A 25,107-nucleotide genomic window follows, 5' to 3' on the forward strand; every position below is an offset into this window, starting at 1 on the left:
TACTCGACAATATCATCACAATCATTAGTGGGTTTGTTTTAAATATATTATAAACGAGTGTAAATTTATAGGTTTTTTTTGTAACTTAGCCTTGTGTCATTTTTGATGTTCAAGCCATGTGACATTTGTTAATATATGATTATAACCAAATACATTGATTGCCTTACCTTGACTCCTATTTGTATACAAATATCATTCAGTCGCTGTGTCTGTCTGTGAGCCGTCGCAAAAAAAAAAGATTACATATCAATCCAAAACAGAGATTTTTTGTTTTCTTTATTGAAAAACACACACAAGATCTACATAAAAATGCGTAATACACAGGAGAACTGAATCATTACTGCCAAACATGGCAATCATTTCTTAACTGCACTGCACAATGAGCATGTGAAATAAAAATCAGAATTAGTATGATTTGAAATTCCTCAGAGCTGAAAGCAGAGCAGAGTATTTCAACTCAATCTGTGTGGAATGCATTGCATACGTTGTTCATATTTTTTTGTGCTTCTGTGTGCAAGTGGCTTCGATAGACCAAAGTTTTGGAATGAAACATTAACTAGTTTTAAATTCTGCCGTTCAAATCAAGTGTTCAACGTTTTCTCTTTTTAACATGTTGTTGGTGAGATAAACTTGTGCAGGTAACGTTAGGGCACAGCTGCTGGAATCTGAATATCGAACCAAACTGTGTTACACAAAAAAAAAAAAAAAAAAAATGTTAGTGTAGCTTTACCTCAAACAAAAATGATTGCACACTCAAGATCTGATTGTTTCAACTTACAAATTGGTCTAAAATAAAATAAAAAAACAGTGATTATCATCTCACTTCCAAGTAAGTGCTTAGGCTTGGTTTAGCAATTAGCGCCTTTTTATTTAAAACACTCTGAACCAAGTGTTTATTTGTTGTTTAACTGTTTCTAAACAAAACAAAAAACGCACATAAACATTATGCTTCTGGCACAAAAAAAGGTGCCTGTCATGTCCCAAACACATGATGGGCCTTTTCATGGTTTTGTAATTTGCTTTGGTACATATTTAGGGGGTAACGAACAACATAATTGTCAACTTCTTAATTTGGGAGGGTGTAGCTTATGTAGCTAGTTCCATTTACATGAGTACTCGACTGTTGAGCGATGCAACAGCGATGTCTCTGGAATGTGTCATAGCACCTGAAACTCTAACCTGAAGAGGTTAATGCAAAAGTAATCTGTCACAATCTGTGACATCAATCAGTTGATTCAGTCTGTAATATCCTCCCCTCTCCAGGGAAAAAAAAAAAAAAATAAACTTCTGAGAAAGAACCGGGATGTCTCTCTATAGCAGAAAGTCATAAACACTGGGGAAAGGCAACATAGTCCAAACAAGTACATTCCACATGACCTGAGTTATTGTTCTGGGTAGTGTGGGGCAATAAAACAAGGCAATGGGGGAAGTTGTGTGCTTAGCAATTGATTATTATTTGGTCACTGAATAAAACAGCTGATATTTTGCATTTTTGTGTTGAGCTAACAGAGTTTTTAAGTGATCAGGCGAGAAATGCAGATGTAGGTCTTAGCTTGTCAGCCTTTTTGGGTGGAGCCTGCACTCAAATGACTGCTGGTTTTTCACATTTGACAGTGTGTGTGGTACTTTTTTTTTTTTTTTTAAAAATAAACAAAAAAATAGGCCATGGCCGGTATCAATGTGAGCCAGGTCCTAACAAGTGCAAACAATGTAGTTAATGTGGGCAAGGCGTTCTGACTTTAAGACATCCCACTATGTAAAAGATCTGAAACGATGATTTTCTCATCCTGTAAAGATCTTTTAGACGTTTGCTCGCTGAACACTGAACAGCTAATAAGCTGGATAGATACCAGGAGTTCAATGTGTTTCTCTGATATCTCATACTTTTGGAATTTTCCTTTTTTTGATTTAATCTTGACAAAAACTTCTGGCGCTACGTAACACAATAATTTTGAGCAGTCATTTCTATTTTTTTTTTTTTTGCAAAACAAAGCAAAGCTATTTCTCTTATGGTTGTTGTCACGGTACAGAGGAGAAGGCTAGGTTAGTGATGGGTGAAGGGAGGCCGTGCCCAAGGTCAAATCTTTAAAAAACGACATTGACCGAAAAAACGTTTCCTTGATAAAACATCACCAACAGTGGGACAAACACTGGGACCGAGCAGAAATGCTTGTGCAGCAGGATACTGGTACCATTGTCCTCCCCATGTGTCATTTCTAGACCTTGGGCACTCCCTGCTGGCTAACGTTAGGATTAACGGAGTGCAAGGATTTTTTTATTTTTTTTATTTTTAGTTTTAAAACCATACCACCTGGCTAGATGAAATGCTTTTAGCTCTAGGTGGTGCGGTCATGTTTATATACCTGAGGACTAGCTGGTGAGGAGTACTTGTGCTGAGCCATCTTTCCCCACGTCTGCGTCAGGGCTCTGGCTGTCTGTGTTTATGCCTGTGCTTGTGTCGGTGCTCCTGTCGGTGGAGGCCGGAAAGGTAGGTGGCGGTGCGGTGGGCAGAGTCGGAGTCACCTGAGGCCCTGGGCTGTCGTTGCCGTGGAGACCAGGGTTGACAGAGGAGCAGGACGAGGGGGAGACGGGGGAGAAGAGGGAGGAGCAGAGGAGTTTGACGGGGCAGAAGGCAGAGCCCCTGGGAATGAAGTTCACCTTGTTTTTGTCAGGGCACGAGAAGAGAGGGAAGCCTTTTGATTTGCCGGACCTGAAGACAACAGAAGTTGAACTCAGTGTTTTTGCTTCTTATTTACTATTCATATGACTGTTCTGATTAAATTCAACCCACGTTTGCCCTCATCCCTGCCACCCACAATGCAAATAAGCTTGTTAGCTTTGTTGTACTACCCTCTAACAGGATCTCAGAGTCTATTTAACAGTACAGTAAACTGCATCTGTTGTTTTTCTTTTAATGATCAGGACACTCAGTGCTCACACGGTAGAAGACAGAACAACTGAGCAAGTAGCACGATGTTAAAATATGAGAGCACATTTAAGAACAAACAGATCTTAGAGTGAAAAGTGAGCAAAAATGACTTACACCAACTCCTCAAACACTTTGACCCTCTCGCAGCCCTCTGGAGGTTCCCGTTTGAACATGTAGCTGTTGTTAGGTTTGGGAGAAGTGGCAAACTTTGGGAGAGGAGAACTGCATACACCGTCTGGAAATACAGCACACGATATAACACTTTAACACTGTTCTTTTAGTTAAAACAGAAAAACTTGTTTGGTTATCGATTCCGGAGCTGTAATGTGGATAAAGGAGGACTGACATTTGACAGTTTTCCTTTTTTTTTTTTGAGTTTTTTTTCTATTAAACCCTTTTTTCATTGAACAAAAGACACTTCTCAATTCTTTAACACAACAAGAACCATACATCACTAAAATAAAATCTAAAACAGGCAAAATTATGATTCTAATCAGAAAATGTCTGATTAAAGAACCAGCAAACAAGGACAAATTAAGCAAGTATTCACTACCAGTTTTCACATAATTTGATACTTGGAGGTAGAAACGAATATCTGTCTTTACCATGAAGTATTGAGGTTCCTGCTCCAGCTTTGAATGTGTCCATGTCTATTTGTAAATGTTTTTCAGACAAAGAAGAATCAAAGTAACTTAGCTAAACCCGTTGATCATATAGATATGCATGCAGGAAACAACTGACCAATAACTTTACCAAACGACAGGTACAGGTTTAGCTCTACATAGCAGTGAAATTAGTAAAAACATTCATCTGTCTAACGGTGAAGGCACACCTTTGTCGACGTCCTCTGCAGAACAGGGGCTTCCATCAGGGGAATGGAGGTGGTCGGGGCTGCAGGGGCGGGGCGACGGGCTGGAGTCACCGCTGGAGGGGGCCTGGGTGTCCGTGTCACGTGTGTCCCCGCTGCTGCTGTAGCGATGCGGAGGGAAGGGGGCGCGGCGGCCATCCACCGCATCCATGGCCTGTGAGGTCACAGTGCGGGAAGAGGTGGTGAGAGGTCATGCGTTAACGTACACAGATCCTAAAAATGGCAAAGTGGTGATGCTTAGTGTTTAGAGAGGTCACCTTCAATCCCGCAAAAACCCCCCATGTGAACTGTTAAAGTGTTCCTGTGCGAGATGTTGAACTCACTGGAAAATGTCACCATCGAATCAGCTAAAATGTCCAAAATCTAGGAGAGACCGGGGCACTAAAAGGCCTCTGGTGTGTTTGTCGGTCTGTTTAAAGGGCAATTGGAGAAGCAAACACCACACCAGATGGTGGTACTTGACAGTAGATGAACAGTGTCATGTGCATTGCGTTCTGCCTTGGCACAGCTGATTCAAATGGGAGAGCAGAGGGGGGGAAAAAGGGCTTGGTGCACAGCAGGCTGTAAATCTGTAGTGGTGTGTGTGTGTGTTTGTATATGTGTTTAAACTGTGTGTGTGTGTGTGTGTGTGTGTGTGTGTGTGTGACTTTCTAAGAGGGGAGCTTTAACAGACCTGCCAAGGTTTACTACCCCACATCAGGCAAGATTTACGTGTCTCCTCACTTCTAAGGGATTTAATTCAGTGTGAGTGAGAATATATGTCTTCCTGTCTGACTGTATGGTGTACAATGCTAAATTTGACTGAACAGTAAGTTTGCATGCGTGTAATAAATCAGATCTGAGCTTAACTCCACCCACTGCATAATTTTGGAAAATGTTAAATATAGTGGGCGAGGGGCTGAGAGGGAGGAGTGGGGCGTCTCAGTGACATATCCTAGCCTGAGAAAAATGATAGATGATAATAATAATAATAATGATAATGAGAGGAAAGCAAACAGTGGCGAGAGGTAATTTTTAAATAAACCTGTCTGTATTTAACTTGGTTTATTTTCACATGAAGACAGTTTTAGCTTCAGGAGCTAACAGCAGTGCTTGACCTGCTGGAGGAAATCTCTGCGTCTCTGATTGTGTGCTGCAGAGCTGCGGTCAGGATCAGTAACAGTTACATCACGATTTAACATTTTAAAAAACAAGATTTTACCGGCTGATAATTGCAGAAACAGACAGCCGGAAAGTTAAAGAGCTACAGGATGAAATGCGAAGAGGATTTCTGCTGTTATTGTGACCGCAGACAGTCACGGATGGAGATTTCCTCCAGCGGGTCAGTGCTGCTGTTAGCTGCTGAGGCTAAAACTTTCTCCATCAGATTTGAAAATGAGTGCGGGCGGTTTCACACTCAAGGCTGAGGGCTGGGGGCCGGGGGGGGTGATGTGGGTGTTAACTTTCTCTTCCATTTATATAAATGTCATGACGTAGAGACCTCCCAAACAGTCTCCTCTATGTCAGCATTGGCCTCGTCTTTTCAGGGCTGATTTTAAACAGCAGATGACATGTTGAGCCACTTTCAACCCATAAAATGCTGATTTTTATAAATTTGGTGTCAATGTCAATATTAACACCAGCATCTAATTTAGTTAAACTCTTTCAGCTTTTGTTGAAAAGGCCTAGAAAGATATTTTTGACCACATAAATTAGAGATATGTAGTTAATTATATATGTAAGTTTGATGTTGTTTTGTGTGTTCTTTAATGATTCAAATTGAAAATATACCATATTTCCTCTCATAGTGGCTTTATTTATTTACTGCAGAGGGTACCAGGCCTTAATTGGAATATTATAAGTATTATTGATGGTATTAATGATTGTTGTCAGTGTTGTGCCGATTTATATCTGCAGCACAAACTGGAAGTGTCATACAGAGCAGAAGTTACCAGAATCTGATAAATCTTTCTGTGGGGGGTTAAAAGTATTATTTATGCCACTGATGTGTTTTTGCCCTTTATTCTATATTGTAAAACCTGTCGATTGCAGGTTACAATCCTACGTTTTGGTTTTCATGGTGATGCCCTTTAGTTTACATTTGCATCACAGATTGTGGTTTTGAGATATTATCAGAAATTCCCCAGATGTTGTTCTCATAATTACAACTTGGAGGTTGAAGTGTTTTTCCCCCGCTCTGCTGCTCGTATTCACTGTCTGCACTATATGACGTGAATTCAGCTGCTCTAAATCTTCCGAAACCTTGATGGTAAAACTCACATCTGCTACTCAACAAAGCTGCTGGTGTATATAGACACCCTACCTGTATCCCTTGCTCCCAGTCTTCTCTGATAAACACATTTTCTAGCTCGTGGTTGATGCCTTCCACGCTGCTCGGCACTCTGGATATGAGGGATTTTGGCACAGGGATTGTCGATAAGGCTGATGAAGTTCCCTTGTACTGGAAAAACAACATGAGTGATAAATTACAGCTATGCACACGTCAAAGCAATACACACTAAAAGACTCAGATTCAGATCAACTGTACAATCAAATACATAACTTTGCATATATCTTGGTGTCACTCTGTTATCTGCTTGTGGTATCGGATTGTTGTTGATCCAGTTTAATGAGATATTTAATGGGTGGAGGAGGCTTTCAGTTTAAATAGATGTTACTGAAGTGGGATTAAATGTCATAGAGAACAAAAACACAGCCATGACTGTGATCTACCACAGATGGCTACGGGGAATAGCATATCACTGTTTATGTTAATTTTCCCACAGTGGTTGATGTGTACCGTTGCCGGGCATCTGTTAATGAATGAACTGCAAACATGGAGAGAACAGGGCATGCCCAGACACATTCCCTCCTCTCTCCAGTCTTCTTTTGACACAAGCGGTCAGCATGGGGACTCATTAACTAGACCTCCGCAGGAAAACGCTGTACAACATACATCATAATAAACTCGGCAAACATCAAATATAGAGCTATAAGAATAAACAGGCCTTTTCACTCTACACCTAATCCTCAAATAGAGGATGCATTATCTCTGAATGCAGGAATAATTACTGCATGCAGCTTTCAAACAAACTTAAGCTTATGTTGCAAGTAAACAAATAAAATCCTCATTCTTATATAATTTGGCATTGTTAACCAAGCAATATAGAAAGCAACCTTGCTTAACCCTCATATTCATATTCAGTTATCTTATCTTCAGCAGCTGTGATATGGTTTGGTCACCATCTGTTTAATTTGTATGTTTTTGCTTGGCTGCTAAGCTACCTTATCATATCACCGCTGTCAGGGTAAAAATCTTGCATCACCAAAGTCGGAGTTGGTTAATGTTTCCACCTGAAAGGAGCATACCAGTGATTCTGTTCGTCAAGGCGTGAATGACATGAATAACTCACCTGAGGTTGGCATGCGGTGCCATGCTGCGCCTGTTGCGGCAGCTGCAGTGAGCTCTGCTCCCTGTCTTTGCTCTGCCGGCTGACCTGTTTGCTGCGCTGCAGCTGCAGTCTCAGTTTAGCAATCTGCTGGAAGAAAAGCAACATCACTTCAGCAATTAACACCCTGCAATTCTGAGTTGTGAAGGCAATATCTCAGGGAGGAATCATGCACATTTCCAAGGTCCTATATTTATATTCTGGGGCTCTACTGGAATATCTTTGCATGATTTACAGTTAAAAAAAACTCCTTATTTATCTTATGCATGTCTTTTATGCAGCTCTTCAGTTCAGCCTCCTGCCTGTCTGAAACAGGCTGTTTTAGCTCCTGTCTCTTTAAGATCCCCCTCCTGATGTGCCCGCTCTGTTCTGATTGGCCAACAAGTTGCTCCTTGACAGACTTCCAGTGGCCGGAGGCTACCAAGCCTCCAAGAAGTGTGCTTTAAGGCCAATTTGACATAGTGGCCAAACCGTGACATTACAACTTCTGGGTCAGACAAGGACACAATCATGGGAAAAGGAGCGGCTGTAAAACAGTGGATACATTTTTTTTGAGCATCACAACACCCATGAAATGACTCATTTCACTATCAGAATTTGATCCATTCGGTCCAAATAACATTTGGAAAGTCTAGAGGAGCCGCACGATCACTGTTAATTTTGTCAATGAAAATTTTGAAAAGTATTCGTTTAGGTCCTTTTATTTCATGACTACATTGTAATGACAACGGAAATGAAAAAAACTGACAACAAAAATTCCGGTGAAATCTCATTATGCCCTGACTAGTTTAGTTGGCTCTGTTCAGGCAGACAATGTCAAAGCATTGGTTGTTTTCCTTTTTAACCAGTCATTTATCTCCTGGTGAAAGTACAAATTCTCACCGCCCTCCTGCATCTTTCTCATTGGAAGAATTTTTTTCCCTGCTTGGTTCACGTCCGAGGAAAAGACACCTGAAGACACACCATCCTGCAGTGTCCACCAAGGTACATATATGTATGTTGACTGATTCAATATCATGTTAATTCCCTTTTAGGACTAAATTTAATGTTAGTATAGCTCACACTTCTCTGTGGATTCAGGGCCCGTTAGTGATTAGCTTGCCTTGCTCCATTTATATGGAAATATGACTGTATTGGACTTTTTCTAGAAACCTTTCATTTTTATATAATAAATGAAAGAAGTACGGTAAGTCACTAACACGTTCTCAGCCTAGATGACCTCACACATAGTTCAAGGTATGCTTACTTCTCACTGGAATTTTTACAGTCAGGAGAAATATCCTTCAGCAAAATCCATTATAGTATGAAACTGAGAATTAAAACTGACTTCCACTGACTAAATCTTGACTAAAACAAAACAAAAGACTAAATGTGACTTTAAACCATCTACAGTTTTCAGTAAGCAACTAAGACTAAAACTAAATCTTTTCAAAATTGACACTGCGCATGATTGAATCATTTTATCTCCAGTCCAGTTAGCGGAGGACTAAACCGGAAGTTAGCTGGCTCAGCCAGTCAGTGCATGCTTGCATCCTGGTAATTTCCTTACAGTGGAAAGTGGCTTTGTTGGCTTCATGCACCACTGAGCAAGGTTCATAAGAAAGAACGAGGCTCGTCTCCAACGCTGTATCCAGATCTTATGCTACATCTATGGAAGCTACATGAACAAACTGCAGTAGGATTTCACTTTTTTTTCTCGTTCTTTACTTGAAATACACACTTCTCAAATAGATCCATTCATGTCCGAGCCTGAGTTCTATTTGAAATATGCGAGTGGAAAACGTGAACAACCTGTGGAACAACCTTCGCAACAAAAGCTACGGAATGGACGGATGTGAGAAAACAACACAAGGAGTAAGGAGAGGTATCTTTACAAACAAAGTCTTCAGAGCAGGCTGAAGCCCTGGATTTTGACTTGCAGGGAGCATTTTACATACACTCACCTTAACTTTTTGGAGCTTTGGCCATGTTTAACATCTGACATCATAACAATATAGAAATAACAGGAAATCACAAAAAGGATGATATGTCCCCTTTAATTTTTCCCATTAATGAAACAAATGAGGCCATAAGGTGACAAGCATATAAGCTGCCATATATTTAATCATTAACCTCAAAATAAATTCATCATCATAAATTCATAAAATAATCTAAAGAGATCTGAAACATTTATTGCTTGGTTTACTATTTTTATTAATGTAACGTTCCTTCCATTCTGTAGCAACTAGGACAACAATGACAAACTACACTGATAAAAAAAGCTTTGCTGCCAAATCAATATTTGTTTTTATTTTTAATTATCTTTAGGATGGCTGGAAGGCTTTCTTCTCTTATGTGGCTTACAACAGTAATATTCATAAAAATATTTACTACTGTGTGCATCCATAAGACCTGATTTGACTTGAACGTTGTTGGAGGCCGATATAATGCAGTCAGTCATGTTTGTCTGATGATGAAATAAGTCAATGGGTGTTTCTGTATCTGGCCAAGTATCAACCTAAAAACAGGATACCCTTTGTGAACCTAACAGACGTAGTTGTACTATGCAGACAAAGGTGTGGTCTTCAGTGCTGATCTTGTAATCCTGGCAACACAGTCAACAAAGAGACTCACTCTTCTCATAGATGTCCTCCCACACATGTAATCGCAGAGGTTAGAGAGCTTCGACGCAGTTCACTACATTCATTGAGTGACCGCAGCAGTCGATAATGACAAGTCCAGGCAATCCCGATGTAATCTCAGAGGATGAGAAAGGGAGGTTTTCCTGGCTGTGCTATGCTATTGATTGTGCAGGCCAAGGCTCTGGGACTGTCTGCAGAAAGCTGAAACACTAAAACTTCCTGTCAGGCCTAGTTACGGTGTGTGGATACATTTACACGTGAATGTGATTTATGAAATCTAATTCAAACAATCGGATTTTATGAGATCACACAGCTGTGAGTCTATAGCTGGTAAATGGGGTTTTATGTATCTCTTGTGGCTGTATTTATTAAAATGAGTCTCTTCCTGTCTCCTTTCAACAGCTGTTAACATCGCTAAAGTGCAATCTGACTACCTGTATTTTACATCCACACCATATCCAATTCTATTCACAATAAAAGCCTGAACACTTCCATATTTTATCTTAAGAATTTATTAGCAATGTCGGTAAAATTAGATTCTTGTGCATCCAGATATGTCACCTAATGCACCGTAGCATGATCACAAGATAAAAACTGACCTGAAATGACAAGTGTAACCGTAGCCTGAACACTTGACACACAGTCAAACAAAGTAAAGTCTGTTCCTTCCAAAGCACATTACATTAGTATTGTATAACTGTACATTATAAAGTTATTGTTTGGCATTTTGGTCATAAAATTATGTTATTTATGGAATGTAGTTCTGCGAGCTGTTCTCGGTGGTGGAAGATTCTTGAGAGTATTTCTAAGTTGTTAGGTCTGGTCAATATAAACAAAAACCCAAGACATCTGTGTGTCATTAATATTTTGGAACTACTCTCCTGCTGGAAACATAAAAATATGAGTCTATTGTGTTGCGGGGGCATCCGTGAGGCTTTTAAGTAGCTTAAGTTGTACTTGAAAAAGTTCAGTCAGTGCGAGCTGAAGAGGGAACAATATGGCTGTTTCACCCTTGAGAGGAGCTCCTGCACTGTCTCTCAAAAACAACAGGACATGAGATGCAAGGGTGCAGTTTGAGTGGGGAATAGAGGTTAAATTTAGACTGTGGTCTGGAGAGCTGGAGACCTAATAGCTCCATGTGGTCTGCTGGTTGGCCACTAAGCCCAGCAGATAGACAGGAGTGGAAACCAATCTTAAGGAGTGTAATATTTAGGCTGACCTCAGACCCTGACAAATAAAAAACATTTCGAGTAAATGGAATGAACCTCAAAAATGACAAAAACATCACTGTCTGTGGTTTTTGTTGTCAGAAGCAGCAGAGTTGGGTGAACAGAGGTTAAGACAGGTGAACCTACCTCTTTGAGGTGGTCTGCGCTGCCCCAGGAGGCTGATCTCTGGTGAGGACTTCCCTGTTCTGCTCCCTCATCAATCCAGAGACCTGGAGTCTGAAACACATAATCACATGTTACACAACTCTTTATTATTTCTTCTAACACACACACACACTATTGACATATGTTCCAAATGTACTATAAGATACCACCAAATAGCACATCTCATATAGTGTAGTCACACAGAACAAGTCCTAAAGCATAAACATTTCCACTGTGTGTAAACCAAAAAATATCCAAATCGAATACATTACATCACCCTAACTAGCAACACCCTAACTACCTAAAGCCTAAGATTAACTAAGCTGCAGTTTTTGAGATTTGTTTAAGTGGCAGAGAGGCCTAATGTTTACAGAGATCAGATAACTTAAAGGTCACAGATGTAGCCAGACCTTGCCGAGTCTTGCACCAAACCAACATATATATATATATACTCATCAGGAATCATCCTACAAAACCCCCCTTGATAAGGATAGTGAACGGCTAACGTGCCCACTCACTGTGAAGTCACTCAGGATGTGCGCATCAACTAAATACCTCAAATGTAAAATGTTTGGATAAGGGGTTGAGAGAGATGCGGGTGAAAGCAGTAATGAGTGCCGTGTGTTCAAAAGTAAAGCTGAAAATCTGGAATCAATGAAAATGAGGAAAACAGTCATGAGATACCATCCCTGAGGAAAGAGCCGCATTCAACAGGAAAAACATAAGTCATAGCATGTTTGATTGCTTCCATTAGTAATCCGGGTTAAGATAAATACATCTGGGGCAGGGCACTAAAAAATCACTTTTTTTTTGGTCTACAAGGAATCACCAGCTAGTACATTCCAAAATACCTCAGCCATTATCACCATTTCACAAACTAAACATAGTTTAAAAGAAAATAATTACAGGGCAACCAAATATTATATCGTTGCTTGCCGACAAGACATCCTTGTCAACCACAGGTGACATTTACAAGGATTTTAATAGCAGCTAGTGTTGAAGTTTCCACCTTTTCACCAAATTACTTTCACCATTTAGCCTATATACACTGCTGTGATTAGCAGAATATGTCGAGCACCAGCGATCGGCTTATACGAGGTCAATGAGTCTACAGACATTTTTGTTTGTTAGTACACCAGTAAGGAAACATCTGATATACAAAACATTCCCTACCAGAGACCATAGCAGCGGTTCTGTCTCACAGAACATGTCTTTTAGACCTCCACTGCATAAACAAGGAAACTGTTAAGTTATGTAAATATATGCAAAAACAGAAACAGACTAAGGATGTTTCATAGGGTTGTCTGAAACCACATACTTCCCCCTGATTATGCATATCAACAGTGCCTCTGGTCCTCAAACAAATCTTCAAACATCTGACGTTGTATGGTCTGCACAGTAGTACGAAACATCTTAAATGTCACTGTCTTCACATTGCCCTATGTCTGACCCCACACAAACAGAAAAACCTCTATGGCTCTCCGACTAACACACAAGCCTTCCCCTATCATATGGAATATCACACTGTGAATAATGAGGAACACCCGTGAAGCCGTTTGCGCTGGCTTGCTGGCGCTGGTTTCCCCAGAAAAGGACAGCGAATTAAATGGGTGCTTGTGCTCTCATAAAAGGGACCACTGTGCTTGGCCACGCTGGATGGCAGATGTGTAGCTAGCCTTTAGCATTAACATTTTGTGCATGGCCTATTGAATGGTGTGCGCTGTTTGATGCTTCTGCCAAACGTTGAGGGACTTGATGCTGCAGCCTAATCCGTTCATACAGAATGCAGATTGCTGTAAAAAAAAAAAAAAAAAAAAAAGGCAGACAGGCTTTATGGAGTTGTGGACTTAGCTGTTGAGGAAAAACTAAATTCTCAAAGATGTTCGGTGACGTCAAGTAGGCATGCTACTCTCTCTCTCTCAGAGAAATGTGGGATGTGTTTATTTGGCACTGAGTGATATGTATCAGTTTTCATGGGGCTGAATGATACTGGTTGAAATGAAAAGCCTGATAATTTTGCTCAAATCAAAAAACAAACAGAGGGGTTCAAAGCAGGAGTTCATTGTCACTATGTCAGGATAAAAGTGTGTTGACAATTTTCAGTTCATTTCGGGCATATGCAAGTGATATTTTCCTTCATCTCCAGGAAGTATTGCTTCATTTTCATGAGCATTAAATCAAATCAATCCTTTATAAATTTGATTTCAATAAGAGTGGCATTGAATGTGTGCTTATTGTTAAAAAGTTATGCCAGCAAAAAAAAAGAAATGATTACAGTTAATAGTTAACGGTTAATGTGATGATGTGAGAATTTCGCCTGCGGCCGGCATACTAGTTGTACATTTAGCCGACATTAAACAAATATTAGGCTGTGGTTTTATAAGTGAATTCCTAAACACTCAACACTTCAAGCACAAAAGGAACTATTCACCTTAATCTATTCTTTTGTTTTAAATCTCAAGAAAGCTAATTACTTAAAGATATCAGCAGATCTCAATTGTCAATTAAACTCAAACACTTTTTCACCACCAGATATCTGGAGTACATTTGGGACAAGACAGTAAAAAAATACTGCAAGCTATCTTTCTTTATTGACTCTGCCCCCCCCCCCCCCCCCAAAAAAAAAAAACAAATTGTCTATTAACAAGAACACCCACCTTTATTTACCTCTGAGGCTCTTTTATCATGCTAGCTCTTGAACCTCCGGCCTGTGCTGTGTGCTTTGTAGACTTGTTTGCCAGGTGTTGTGCCTGATAATTGACTTCTGCACAGATAAAACTCTGTTACCATAGCCTGCAGCTTGCTTCCCATTATGATTCCCACCCAAAGGGTTACATGCAGGCAACATCCTCAAGAATCCAGCTATGTTCCAAAGCAGGAAATAATGACTGGGCTTCAATAGAATTGCAGTGGAATTTGTGCTGGTTTGTTTAGATTGCATGCCGAGACATGCGAACAGAGTGCCACTGCTATCATTTGGTGGGGTTTAGAAATGAGGAGAACATGCATTCTGATTTGGTGAGTTGTGTATCTGTTATCTTGTACATGTCTGAGACTCACTGAGCATTCCTAAATAAAAAATGGATAGAGATCTCTAGAAGTAGGTATTTTTGTTTTTCTTTCTTCAATCAACATTCATCTACATTCAGATAAACAATACACATTTGATTACATTAAGCTCATATGAAGCAAATATCAGGCACTGCTATTGGATCACCGGTGACAGTACATATAATACAGCACTAAAGTAGGATTAATTGTTTGTGTGTGTGTCTATCTAAAAGTCCCAAAACCACCGAGCTGAAAGTGAGCCATCAGGCACCAACAGGTTGTCATTAAGCATCTGTGAGCAACTACCACCTGCAGTTTTAGTCTGTATGTCTACCACTTTAAGTCTTATCGGCAGCTGTTTGCAAAACTTTACAGTGTCGGTTCCACATTTTTACCACATATATTCTCAATTCAAATTTCTGTCCTGTAATGAGACGGTTTCAGCAGGCACACAGTAGCGAAAAACACAGCGAGGTTAGTTAGTTTTGTTTGTGTTTCAATTATGTTTTCTAATGACTAAAAACAGACTTGTGATTAGTTATTTCCTCTCAAGCAGGCGCAGAACATAAACGCATGTCAGTAGTCAGCTGGCCATGTTCAAGTGCAACAGAAGACGCGAGGCAACGCAAATTGTTTGATCAGTCTGTCTTTGTCAGTGCAAGTTCTTTGAGGTCGGCTTGGTGTGTCAAGGCCCTAATCTTCATACAGACATTCCCTGTGTCTCGTAACCACAGGGCCTAGGGCACACAGACCTATCCCGGAACAGTGATTAGCATATGTATGGGCCCTCTGCTCCTCAACTCCCACACAAAAGGCAGGCGGGCCGTGCAGCCACGAGGGCCAGGTGGTAAGCAGTGGGATTTCTCCTCGCCTCAGCCATAGCCTAGGGGACAGGTGCAAACAACTTCACCTCCATACAGGGCTACATTACAGCTCAAAGGAAAGGCTGTCTTGAACTTGTGCAATGTACAACAAAAGAGGCCAGGGACCTTTTGTCCACTGCTTTCTGCTGTTGTTGTCTCCATAAAAAGAGCTGGGCCCAGGCATAGCTTGTTAACAGGAAGTGGTCTTTGACTATCCTTGGGGGAGTTGTGCATTTATTTGTTCAAGGATTGTCAAGTGTGTCACTCTCCCACAACATTAAAACATTGCCAAATATTTTTTCATCTAATATTTCCACAGATTTGACCGACATAAATTTTCACTTCAATCAGAGTTCAATCGGATCGTTCCTAATAATGGCTGGGAAATATGATCAAGGCCATGTCTCTAAATAGCACAGAAGATCACTGTGTATTTGTGACCAGACAATTTAGTGCATTAACATTTTTTTTTTAACCTGATAATTATCAAATTGATTTTCCAGACTTGTCCAGTCTTTCCAGGCCTGAACAGGAACCCCATAATTAGAGGTGTTTACTCTGCTTATAGCCACTTCAAGAGATCTTGCAAGGCCCTCTCACCACTTCCTCAGCCTACACACAAAGAAATGCAAGGCGCATGAGGGGTTAAAGGGATGAAGCTCATGTAAATGAGGCTTGGCGGTCTTCATTCAGACACATGAAAGGCTTCTGTTAGCAAAAAGAGGGAGCAGCCCTTGTCATGATCATACATATTCAATATTCTTTCATAACAAAAACCCAACCCCCCCCTAACCCCCATTCCCCCCCCAAAAAATTAAGCCCTTCTGGAAAAACTGCATTTAGCCATCAGTCACATGGCAAGATTAGCGGGTGATCATGTGTGGGCTGCTATCCAGGAACACTGTGGTCAGGCTCAATGTGAAACTTGCATCGATACCTAACCTATTTAAATGTTGTATGTAAGTGTTTCATGATGACCCTGATGAAGGCCACAAGCTGGTCTAACAATAAAGTTCTATATACTACAAGTGTTGCTGGAGTTTTGACCTCAATGTGAAATCCATATATGTTCCTTATGAAGTGTTATAATGTACTAAAATGTAGCGACGGGAGGGAATTTCCTGCTATTTACACCAAATATATTAGGCGGTATTGGCAGCAGACTCCACCACTAGCCACCAGTTTACTATAACAAAATCTTTGGCTCCATGGTTTGTGTATAAGTCTCCATCACCAACCACCATGACAGAAACCAACAATTATTTAGAGGTCCTAATTACCATAATTTGCCAGGAGAAAAGGTGAAATTGAGTGTTAAACTTGGGGATTTACCAAACCCTGTTGCCTAAGGGTGGATGTCAAACTTTAAACTAACTTCAACTGGCACATCCCCTCCAGAGTATGACTGATGTAACACCCTCTTCTCTTTGTCTCTGAAGGTTAATGTTATCAATCAAACCACTTGCATATCACCCAAAGTGCTCAGATCTGAGGACCGACGACTCCACAGCGCAGCTGACAGCAATGCTACATAGCTGCCAGCCATGTGTTGCTGATGTCTAATCATACAGTAAATACGTGAAAACGAAACATTAAATGAGTGCACCACTGGTTTAGCATTGGACTTCTAGAGAATTGGCAGTTTTAAAAAAGAACTTGTCAACCTTTTTATCACACGCATTCTTTGTGCTTATCAAACATGGCTTCCTCATTACTCACAATGTAATTTGACTGCCGACAGTTTGGTTGGTGATTCGGGTGTGTCATGCTAGTAACAGCTAATGTGGCCTTGAGCCTCTTGCCTCAAGCTAGAGATGAGGAGGTGGAAAGTTCTGGTAACTTCTATCTTCCACACCCAGATCTTTTTTCCAATTTCATTTTCTATTTACGTCACTTGAGGCAAATGGACCCTTTTCACCGCGTACATTTTGACTTATCAAAGCAGGAAAAGCGCAGGTGTAAATAAGAACGCTAACAATGGTTCCATTCCATTAATTGTCCCAGTAAGTCACGTCAGCGCTGGAACTGGCACGCCTAAATGGAATGCCGCCATCGTTAATGTTATTAACACAAAAGGCTTTAAAAATGCGGTAGTACTCCCCGAGATCTGTAAACAGACTTTGATGTGTAAAATCAGCACACTTCCCCTCACCCAAATTTTCATTCCATTAAGATTTATCCTGAGATCATCATGAATGATATGATATGGCCCACCCCCTACTCTGGTCTATAGCCAACATAGTGTTTTTCCTCTGAATGGTATTTACCTGTGTGGCTTTGTCTTTCATAGAGGAAGGATAGGGTCCATGAGCGTCCCGAGGCCACTGGCCAGTGAGGTATGGCCCTGTGATGGCGTCCAGGGAAGATGTCCGCCGTATGGCACTGGAACTCCGCACCTGTAACTTGGACCTTTCTGCTGTGAATCGGGAAAGAAATACAGAAACAGGATGAGTCACACATACCGGTGAAAGTGTCAGTACCTAGTTAGCAATATACCCCAGACACCCTGAGGCATGTTTGCCACTCCGCGTGCCAACTTTCCTCATCGTGTCAGTAGGACTAAGTTCGGCATACACGATTAAAGACGCCAATGTCGTAAATCTCTGCAAATGTGTAGCCAAGAACCGGGGGCCATATTTTGAGAAGCACAAAATTTAATGGTTTACATTTCTGGTTAAAAAAATGGTAATCATACATAACAACCGCTGACCTGAAACAAAACCTCAATGTCAAAATAAGTTGGTTTTCTTGGCCTTTGGTTGTTAAACTGTGTTTTAGGAGTTGGAGCCCAAAATGTATAATAGATGGCTCTTCACATTACAAGAATAGAAATATGTTTCAGTGAACTAATGATTTAATTTGTCACTCAGGTTCCCGCCTGAAAAAAGTCAGACAATCCCTTTAATGGCATTAATAAACACTTAACCCTCACCTCTGTCAACTACTGCAACCATTTTTTTTTTTTATTGAAACAAGCTTGCCTTACAATCTCTTCTTGTTTCCAAAGTATGGACAATATTTCTAATCTCATAAGTATTAGTGCAGAGCAAACAGCAGGCTTGAGCACTGAGGCCCGAAGCACATGTAAATGGCTGAGCAGGAGTATCTGATGTTATGAGAGCAGTCTGCTGTGAGCCAGAGCAGTTAAGCACACACCACCCACATAAGAACTCATAAACAACCACACCACAATGCACATCAATACTGCCTGCATCCACTCAACATTCCTGCAGTGACACACAGTGAAAAAAAAAAAAAAAAAGAGAAAAACAAAACATGCAAACACAAAGATATTAGCTTGAGAACAGTGTGAAACTGCTGTAAGCCTCAATTAGATTGTGTGTGATTACTAAAAGCCAATGTCAGCGTCTTTCTTTCTTTCATTTCCGCATCAAAGACAGAATAAAAGGAATAGAATGATGACCAGGAAATATGCTCATTTACTCCATTTCTTGTCTAAGCAGGCCAAGGCAGCGGCCTTTTCGACATGGATACACAGACTAAACTATCTACATGAGGCACCCCTCTCCAAGCAGAACTACACAGCAGTTCATTGTTGTTCTTTGTTCATAGAATACACAGGCCTACCCACCCAAAGGTATTGCCTAAGTAAGCTTACTGGGCTACAGTAAAATTCCCTGAAGCATTGTAGACAAAGGAAGCAGGCTAAATTTCCATCAATATTGATATAGGCCAAGCCAGTGCTCTCAGAACTGGGATTGTGGTTATTTTCCATCGTCCACCCATTTGCCAGACTAGAATAATCTCCTGATGAGAAAAAAGAAACAGTGTGAAAGAGGCCAAGACATCAAAGCAGTCCATCTGCTGATTTCAGGGATAAGTGAGTAGTGTATGTGATATTAACAGAATATTTTCAGATCGAGTATTAATAAAAAAAAAAAACTTTCCTTTACAGGACATTCAGCAAGCTGTGAAAAAAAAGTCTCTGCATTTTCAGGGATAAATGGGTGTTTATTAACTGTAGAGCAGAAGCTAATGTGAAAACAAACATGTGGTCCAAATCAGTAAACCATAGCAGAACAGTTTCCTGTAGGTTTTCACAAGGCTGCATGACACAGGTTGAAGGAAAATCCCAATAGTTCAGCTTGATCTTGTGATCAGGAAAAAAAAAAAAAAATCACTTTGCTGCACTTTCGGTATGTCAGAAATGCTAAATAAAACGTTAAGTCATGTTAAATCTTAACCTGGTGGAGCTTCTCGGTCACTTTAGCGGTCATATCCTGGTCTTGAACCATTTTAATTCAGTTCAGTTTAATTCAACTCCATTTATGATTGATCAATTTACCTACACTGTGAATAGTGAAACATTATTTATTAATACTTTATTCTGAAACTACTTACTGATATCTGCAAATTTTCTTAGTCATAGCCTACATGGTGTAATAGTTAACTGAATATCTTTGATTTTTGGACTGCTGATTGAGCACAAAAAGCTATTTGCTAAAAGCTACATGTCTGAGACCTGTGACCTTCAATCGAGTACATCAGCAGATTAATCAATAATGCCAATTGTTAGTTGCAGCCCTAAATTATATTATTATATGTCTAATATATTACTCACTCTGTTATAAACTACTGAAATAGGTGATAGGATTATTGATTCTGTAAATACCTAAGATACTATGCGTCAATATACTATATTACATAAATAATGCACAGTGCTCATAATCATTGGAATAAACTCTTTGAACTTATGATTTCGGGGAATCTCTTTAACCACTAAGTCACCCTGGAGTTCGTATTTCAATAATGTTGTAAATGAATTGTTACAGCTAAAAACTGTGTTCTTTGCAAGCAGTAACTTGAGGAGCCATTGTCATTTACACAATATAAATGATGGTATTAATCTTGGACATGATCTTTCAAAAAAAAACATGAGTTTCAGCATCTGTCCCTCAGCTGGTCAGGAAATGACTTGTTAGCATTATTAGCATCTCTCAATGGGTCAAGTGGGTAACTTCCAAAACAAGCAAGCTTGGACTAGTTTGAGTACATCTCACCGCATGAGGAAGATATGCTAACAGTGCTAGCAATTCCAATTTTTATTGAGTGCATGAAGAAAGAGAACATTTTAACATCACATAAAAAATAAGGTTAAACTCCCAGATGCTACGCAGCAATTTATGCTCAGACAGAAAACACAGCACAGTTCCACCAGAGTTAACTGTTTTGGACAACACACTCATTTTCACATTTGGTCCTACTCTGCAGTTTGAATGGGTGACAATGAAGCAGGGCTGTTTCAGCACAGCTGGCACTTTGACATAGAGGCGGACTTTCATTGTTGGGAAAGTGTGGTAGGAGAATGATGTCATGCTAGTGAACCTAAAAGGTCATGATGTGGAATATAATACTCTTGACTTCATCATCAGGCTAAGATCTGAACCATTTGAACACTTGTGTACACCGTTACCACATTCACACTGCCTGGAACTGACATTCATGGTACTGTAAGGCACTTTGGACTGAATTTTCAACCAAATGGCAAACATTATGTCTGTGAGTGGGTTCAAAGTACTACAATGAATGAAAAATTACACAGTGAAAAGCCTACTGCTGCAGTTACATCAATCTGGGCTGCTGTGATGAAAGGTGATGACTAAATTACCCTCACAATGTAATGCTTGTTTGTGTCCTGCATGATGTGTGATGATTTGCATTTTTTTTCATGGCCGGTAGCTACCAACCCTTCATTGATATGATCATAGTCATCATCTGAGGCCTCTCATGCGTGTTTGGACTGTGAGGTCACAGCCATGAACGAGGGTCAAGTCTCCATCATCATCACTGACATGGCACACCAGCCAGGGTTAGAGGTCGTCTCTTTCAGTGGACTGAGGTATGCAAGGCATGCCACCGGGGTGGGAAATCAACACCAACCGCTAGCCAAACACGGGTGAAATTCATCGTGCCTGTTAAGTCTGCCTACTGAGTCGCTGTAGAAGAGACTTCGTTTCCTGCCTTGCATGGTACACTGGTCAAGGTTGGAGGTCATCTCATTCAAAGAACTGAGGAATGTGAAGCACAGCATAGCGCTGTCACAAACATGAAATTCCACACACCACTCCACAATAACCACCATGCTGCACTGAAACAAGAGGCCTGCCATTTTGATTAAAATGTAATAGGGAGACGCTATTAAACTTGACTAATGGATAGGGCTGCCACTTTCTCAAAAGGTCAAGTTCAAACGAATTCAAACTTATCAAGTAATTTGTTCGAATTAATTCAAAGTTAACCCATATACTGTAATGTGTCAGAGATACAATTCACTATGACTGTCATAAGTACAGTATATGGCCAGCAATGTCAATCCCTCAGTGGTCAGCGAGAGTGTCTTAACATTCAATATAGTCTTTATATTTTCCCATGTGGTGTCATACAACTGAACTATGTGTCTTACAAGGTTGTAGAGCTAGACAAGCTCACTTAGCCTAGCTAGGCAAGCTAGCTGGTAAGTCATCAGATTTGTTGTCAATGCAGAGTAAGGCAGCTGCTTTTCACAAAGTTGGCAAACAGCCTAATCTTTGTTGGTAATTTTGCCATCTGTTGTAGCCCCCATAATACTTCCACACACTGCTTCTCAGATGCTTCCGTGTCGAGATTATCTGATCAGTACGGCTTTGTTCTCTACTGTCCTTCTCCATTTTTATTTATTAGTTTAGTTTACTGATAGGTCAAAGGACACACAATAGGTCAAGATGATAGTGACTGTTAAGGATACACTCTGCTGGATCACGAGGTAATCTACTTTAGATTAACTATAGACTGTAAATTTTGAATTTGAACGAGTCATTACAGTACGAATATTTATTTTTTCCTCACATTCGTTCAAATTTCTAATAAACAGTGACAGCCCTACTAATAGATGCAGTTGGTGCACAGTAGCTGCTGTGTAGCATGTGGCAATTTGTAACCATGTTAAAGGATAAGGCTGGCAATTTTCTATATTTTTCTTACTGTCAACAAATCTCATGTGCAGAGCCAAATTAATTATGAGTTGATCTACTTACGAGTATTGTGTGTGTATCCAAAGATATATCTTATTCCTCTGTGCCGTTGACCTCCGTTGTTGTCCCAAAAACTATTATCAAAACACATCAATAAGCCACGCCGTTGCACTGGATGACATGTTTCTTCATCACGAAGATTATGATCATGTTAGTTTGTTTAGAAACGGTTCCAAAGATTAATAACAGCGATCAAGTTTTCAGTTCTGTGTAAAGCAAACACCACTGAACTAAGCACGAAGCTCCAGGGCTGAAAAACGAAGCCAATGCGGAAGTGCCAAAACTGCAGTTCCTCGAATGGCCACTTGAGGCTGACCTCAAAAGTGAGTCAATCTCCACAGAACCCCGTCTTAAAATGTCCAGAAAAATAAAATGCAGAAATAAACATGTTTACAGCCTGGTACAAAAGACGGTTTTGGTGTCTATACCTAATTTACCCTTTCATGACAACTGTTTTTTTATGAACACCCAATTAAATTTTATTAAGCCGTAAAGTTATGCATAATTAAGGACATGGCTGCTTTGAGTGACAGGTCGCTAGCCGCTAGGTGGCTTGTTTCAGCAACCAGGCTTCATTCAGCCCACCTCAGCTCCACTCTTTGCCAATTTTGGATTAGCCGGGAGTTGGCGGAGTCAGGCACTGCCAAGATGGCGACGGACAGAAACGCCCACTTTGAGCCTCAAAATCGCTCTTCAGAAACCAACGGGTGACGTCACGGTGGCTACGTCCATATTTTTTACAGTCTATGGCGGGAACACAGTTCCGTTTAGCTTCGCTAGCTGCTTGTGCTACATATGACAACCTTTTGACTTTGTACTTCATTGTAAATTTCTCAAAGAACATGACACATATATCAGGCTTTGGATACACACACAATACTTGCAAGTAGGATCAATTAATTGTTGGTTTGGCTCTGCACATGGATTTATTTGAGAATAAGAAGAGTATAGAAAATTGCCAGCCATATCCTTTAAGTACAGAGCACTACTGTAGTGAGAATACCTGGTGCTTTTCATGGGAACTGATGCAGATTCAAAAATACTCACTGTGGTTAAGAAAACTAGAATGAGTCTGTTTTTTTGTCCAGACACTGGAAAAGCAAGCTATATTCAAACACTTCCATATCACAATGTGTTTCAAACATCTGCCAGACACTGTGTGGTTAAGTGTGTTTTCTTTGTAGAGAAAACACAGGGTTTACAGAAAAAAGTATTCTTCCAGCAAAAAAAATGTAGATCTGGCCTCGGAAAGAACACTGCTACCGGTCTGAAAAAACTGCCACAGTGTCGATATTTGGCAGGAGAGCCTGTCACATAAACGAGATTTAGAGAGGCACTGGGAAATGCTGATTTAGAGCTGCCAGGACTCTCACGTCCTCCTTCAGTTTGTCTCCATATTCTTTCCAAAGAGCAGCTGAGCGAGACATGTAACAACAGAGCACTTCCCCCTGTTATCCATGTGCAAGGCAACATGGTGAGGCTCAGCATATGTTATGAATGAGTTGTGTGCTCTATGCTGTATGTATTAAGTGAGGTCACAACAGGCAACACCTGACCATTCGCTCAGCATTGCCTCTACAGGGACTGACGTGGCCCCTTTTACAACTGAAAGCATGTCTTTCTGCCAATTCTCTCCTCCTCCTCTCTCTGTCAAAAGTCCATAGGAAATCAGAGAGCCAATGGTGCACTCTATTCTCTTTTAATGCCTGATTGTGAAAGTGGAAGAACAGATTAAATAGTTAATGTATCAACCTACTGTAAATCAAGTGTTGCTCCAGAATTAAAAGGCTTCCAAATATGAGTTTTAATCTAATATCTGCACAGTTACAATATTCAAATTGAATCGTTCAACTGTAAACCAGTGTGTGTACCAGAAATCAGCCGGAAAAAAACCGTGGCACATGAAGGTGGTATGACATTTCTTCTCCTATGTGAGGCAAAACTGTTGAAAATAGGTGTTTTTACCTCTGGAAACTGGCGAGTCTGGGGGACAGGATGAGTCCTTACTTTCGGGGGACAGTCTCTGCTTAGCGTTTGCACTTCCTGAACTGAGTGTCGGGCTAGAAGGGGGACTTGAGCCTCGGCTGCTCGTGGCTCCTCCATAGAGGGTCTGCGCCCGCGTCGGGCTGCTCTGACCCCCGCGCAGGAGCTGGTAGGGCACGGTGGCACGGATGGGGTGCAAACGGCAGCTGCTGTTGTTGAACGAGCCGGGGGAGCCCGCATTGCTGCGTCTCACCCTGGGTTGCTGAAGCGAGTTGCTGGGGGCTGACATCCTCCGAAACTGGCTGTAATTCCTACTGCAGTAAGAAAGACGTACTGCCAAAGTTGCTGCTTCTCTAGAGGAGGAGGAGGTGGAGGAGGTGGTGGTGGTGGAGGGGGGAACGGTAAGATAAACATTAGCCTGTTAGCAAAAAAAAAACGTTAGCTTCCTTTTTAAAAAAAAAAAAATCAACTCATGCGCTCGAGGAAAAAAAAAGCTCCAACACGCATTATTTGGTGATAAACTTACCTGGAAGATATTAACACATGCCGACGTAAGCCTTAATCACAACATATGAAACTTTTAAAGTTATTTTTGATACTTCTTGAAACGTTTTAATTCGTGTTTTCCAGCTCCAGCTCTGTCTTCCCCATCATGTCCACACACTCTAAATGACAGTTGTTTCGGCCAGACTACTGGCTGATGTCTGTGGGCGGGCTACGGGCTTCACTTCTTAGCTTCTGATTGGACAAATGCCTTGTACAGTATCGTCGCTGATTGGTCCAAGTTTGTCTATGGACCGTACTTTCAGCCAATCACGTAAGAATTGTGTTCTTAGTATGGGTAAAGTTTTTTTTTTTTTTAATTAAAGGACAGATTCACATTTTTTCAAGTTTGTCTCAATAGTCAGGTGCCCATATGAACATTGAAATAGGTTTTTCTTGCTGTAATCATTCCTCTTG

The 25,107-nt window shown here is 40.7% G+C and overlaps 1 protein-coding gene across 5 annotated transcripts; it reads right to left on the bottom strand.

Moving 5' to 3' along the window:
* Positions 1 to 259: 259 nt before the first annotated feature.
* LOC121905174 (glucocorticoid-induced transcript 1 protein) lies at positions 260 to 24,827 on the bottom strand. 5 transcript variants are annotated; one of them, XM_042423209.1, is made up of 10 exons: positions 24,674 to 24,827; positions 24,130 to 24,500; positions 17,401 to 17,549; positions 11,202 to 11,291; positions 7,190 to 7,315; positions 6,100 to 6,237; positions 3,762 to 3,951; positions 3,044 to 3,164; positions 2,364 to 2,710; positions 260 to 682 (listed from the first exon to the last, which is right to left on the bottom strand). In XM_042423209.1, the coding sequence occupies exons 2-9, from the start codon at positions 24,434 to 24,436 to the stop codon at positions 2,371 to 2,373; spliced, it is 1,461 nt and encodes a 486-aa protein (XP_042279143.1). In that variant the 5' UTR covers positions 24,437 to 24,500; positions 24,674 to 24,827; the 3' UTR covers positions 260 to 682; positions 2,364 to 2,370. The 5 variants fall into 5 exon arrangements, with proteins under 5 accessions (XP_042279143.1, XP_042279144.1, XP_042279145.1 ...); XM_042423210.1 differs by having other exon boundaries at positions 260 to 2,710; positions 17,401 to 17,546; XM_042423211.1 differs by having other exon boundaries at positions 260 to 2,710; positions 7,190 to 7,312.
* Between the last annotated feature and the right edge of the window lie 280 nt (positions 24,828 to 25,107).

The sequence above is a fragment of the Thunnus maccoyii genome, chromosome 10 (genome assembly GCF_910596095.1).
Source record: "Thunnus maccoyii chromosome 10, fThuMac1.1, whole genome shotgun sequence".
In the NCBI taxonomy this organism is placed as follows: Eukaryota; Metazoa; Chordata; class Actinopteri; order Scombriformes; family Scombridae; genus Thunnus; species Thunnus maccoyii.

Coding starts and splice junctions, on each gene's coding strand:
- LOC121905174 (XM_042423209.1), bottom strand. CDS start 24,436: ATGTCAGCCCCCAGCAACTCGCTTCAGCAACCCAGGGTGAGACGCAGC. Junction 17,550..24,129: donor AGACTCGCCAGTTTCCAGAG/GTAAAAACACCT, acceptor CCCGATTCACAG/CAGAAAGGTCCAAGTTACAG. Junction 7,316..11,201: donor GCGCAGACCACCTCAAAGAG/GTAGGTTCACCT, acceptor CTTTTCTTCCAG/CAGATTGCTAAACTGAGACT.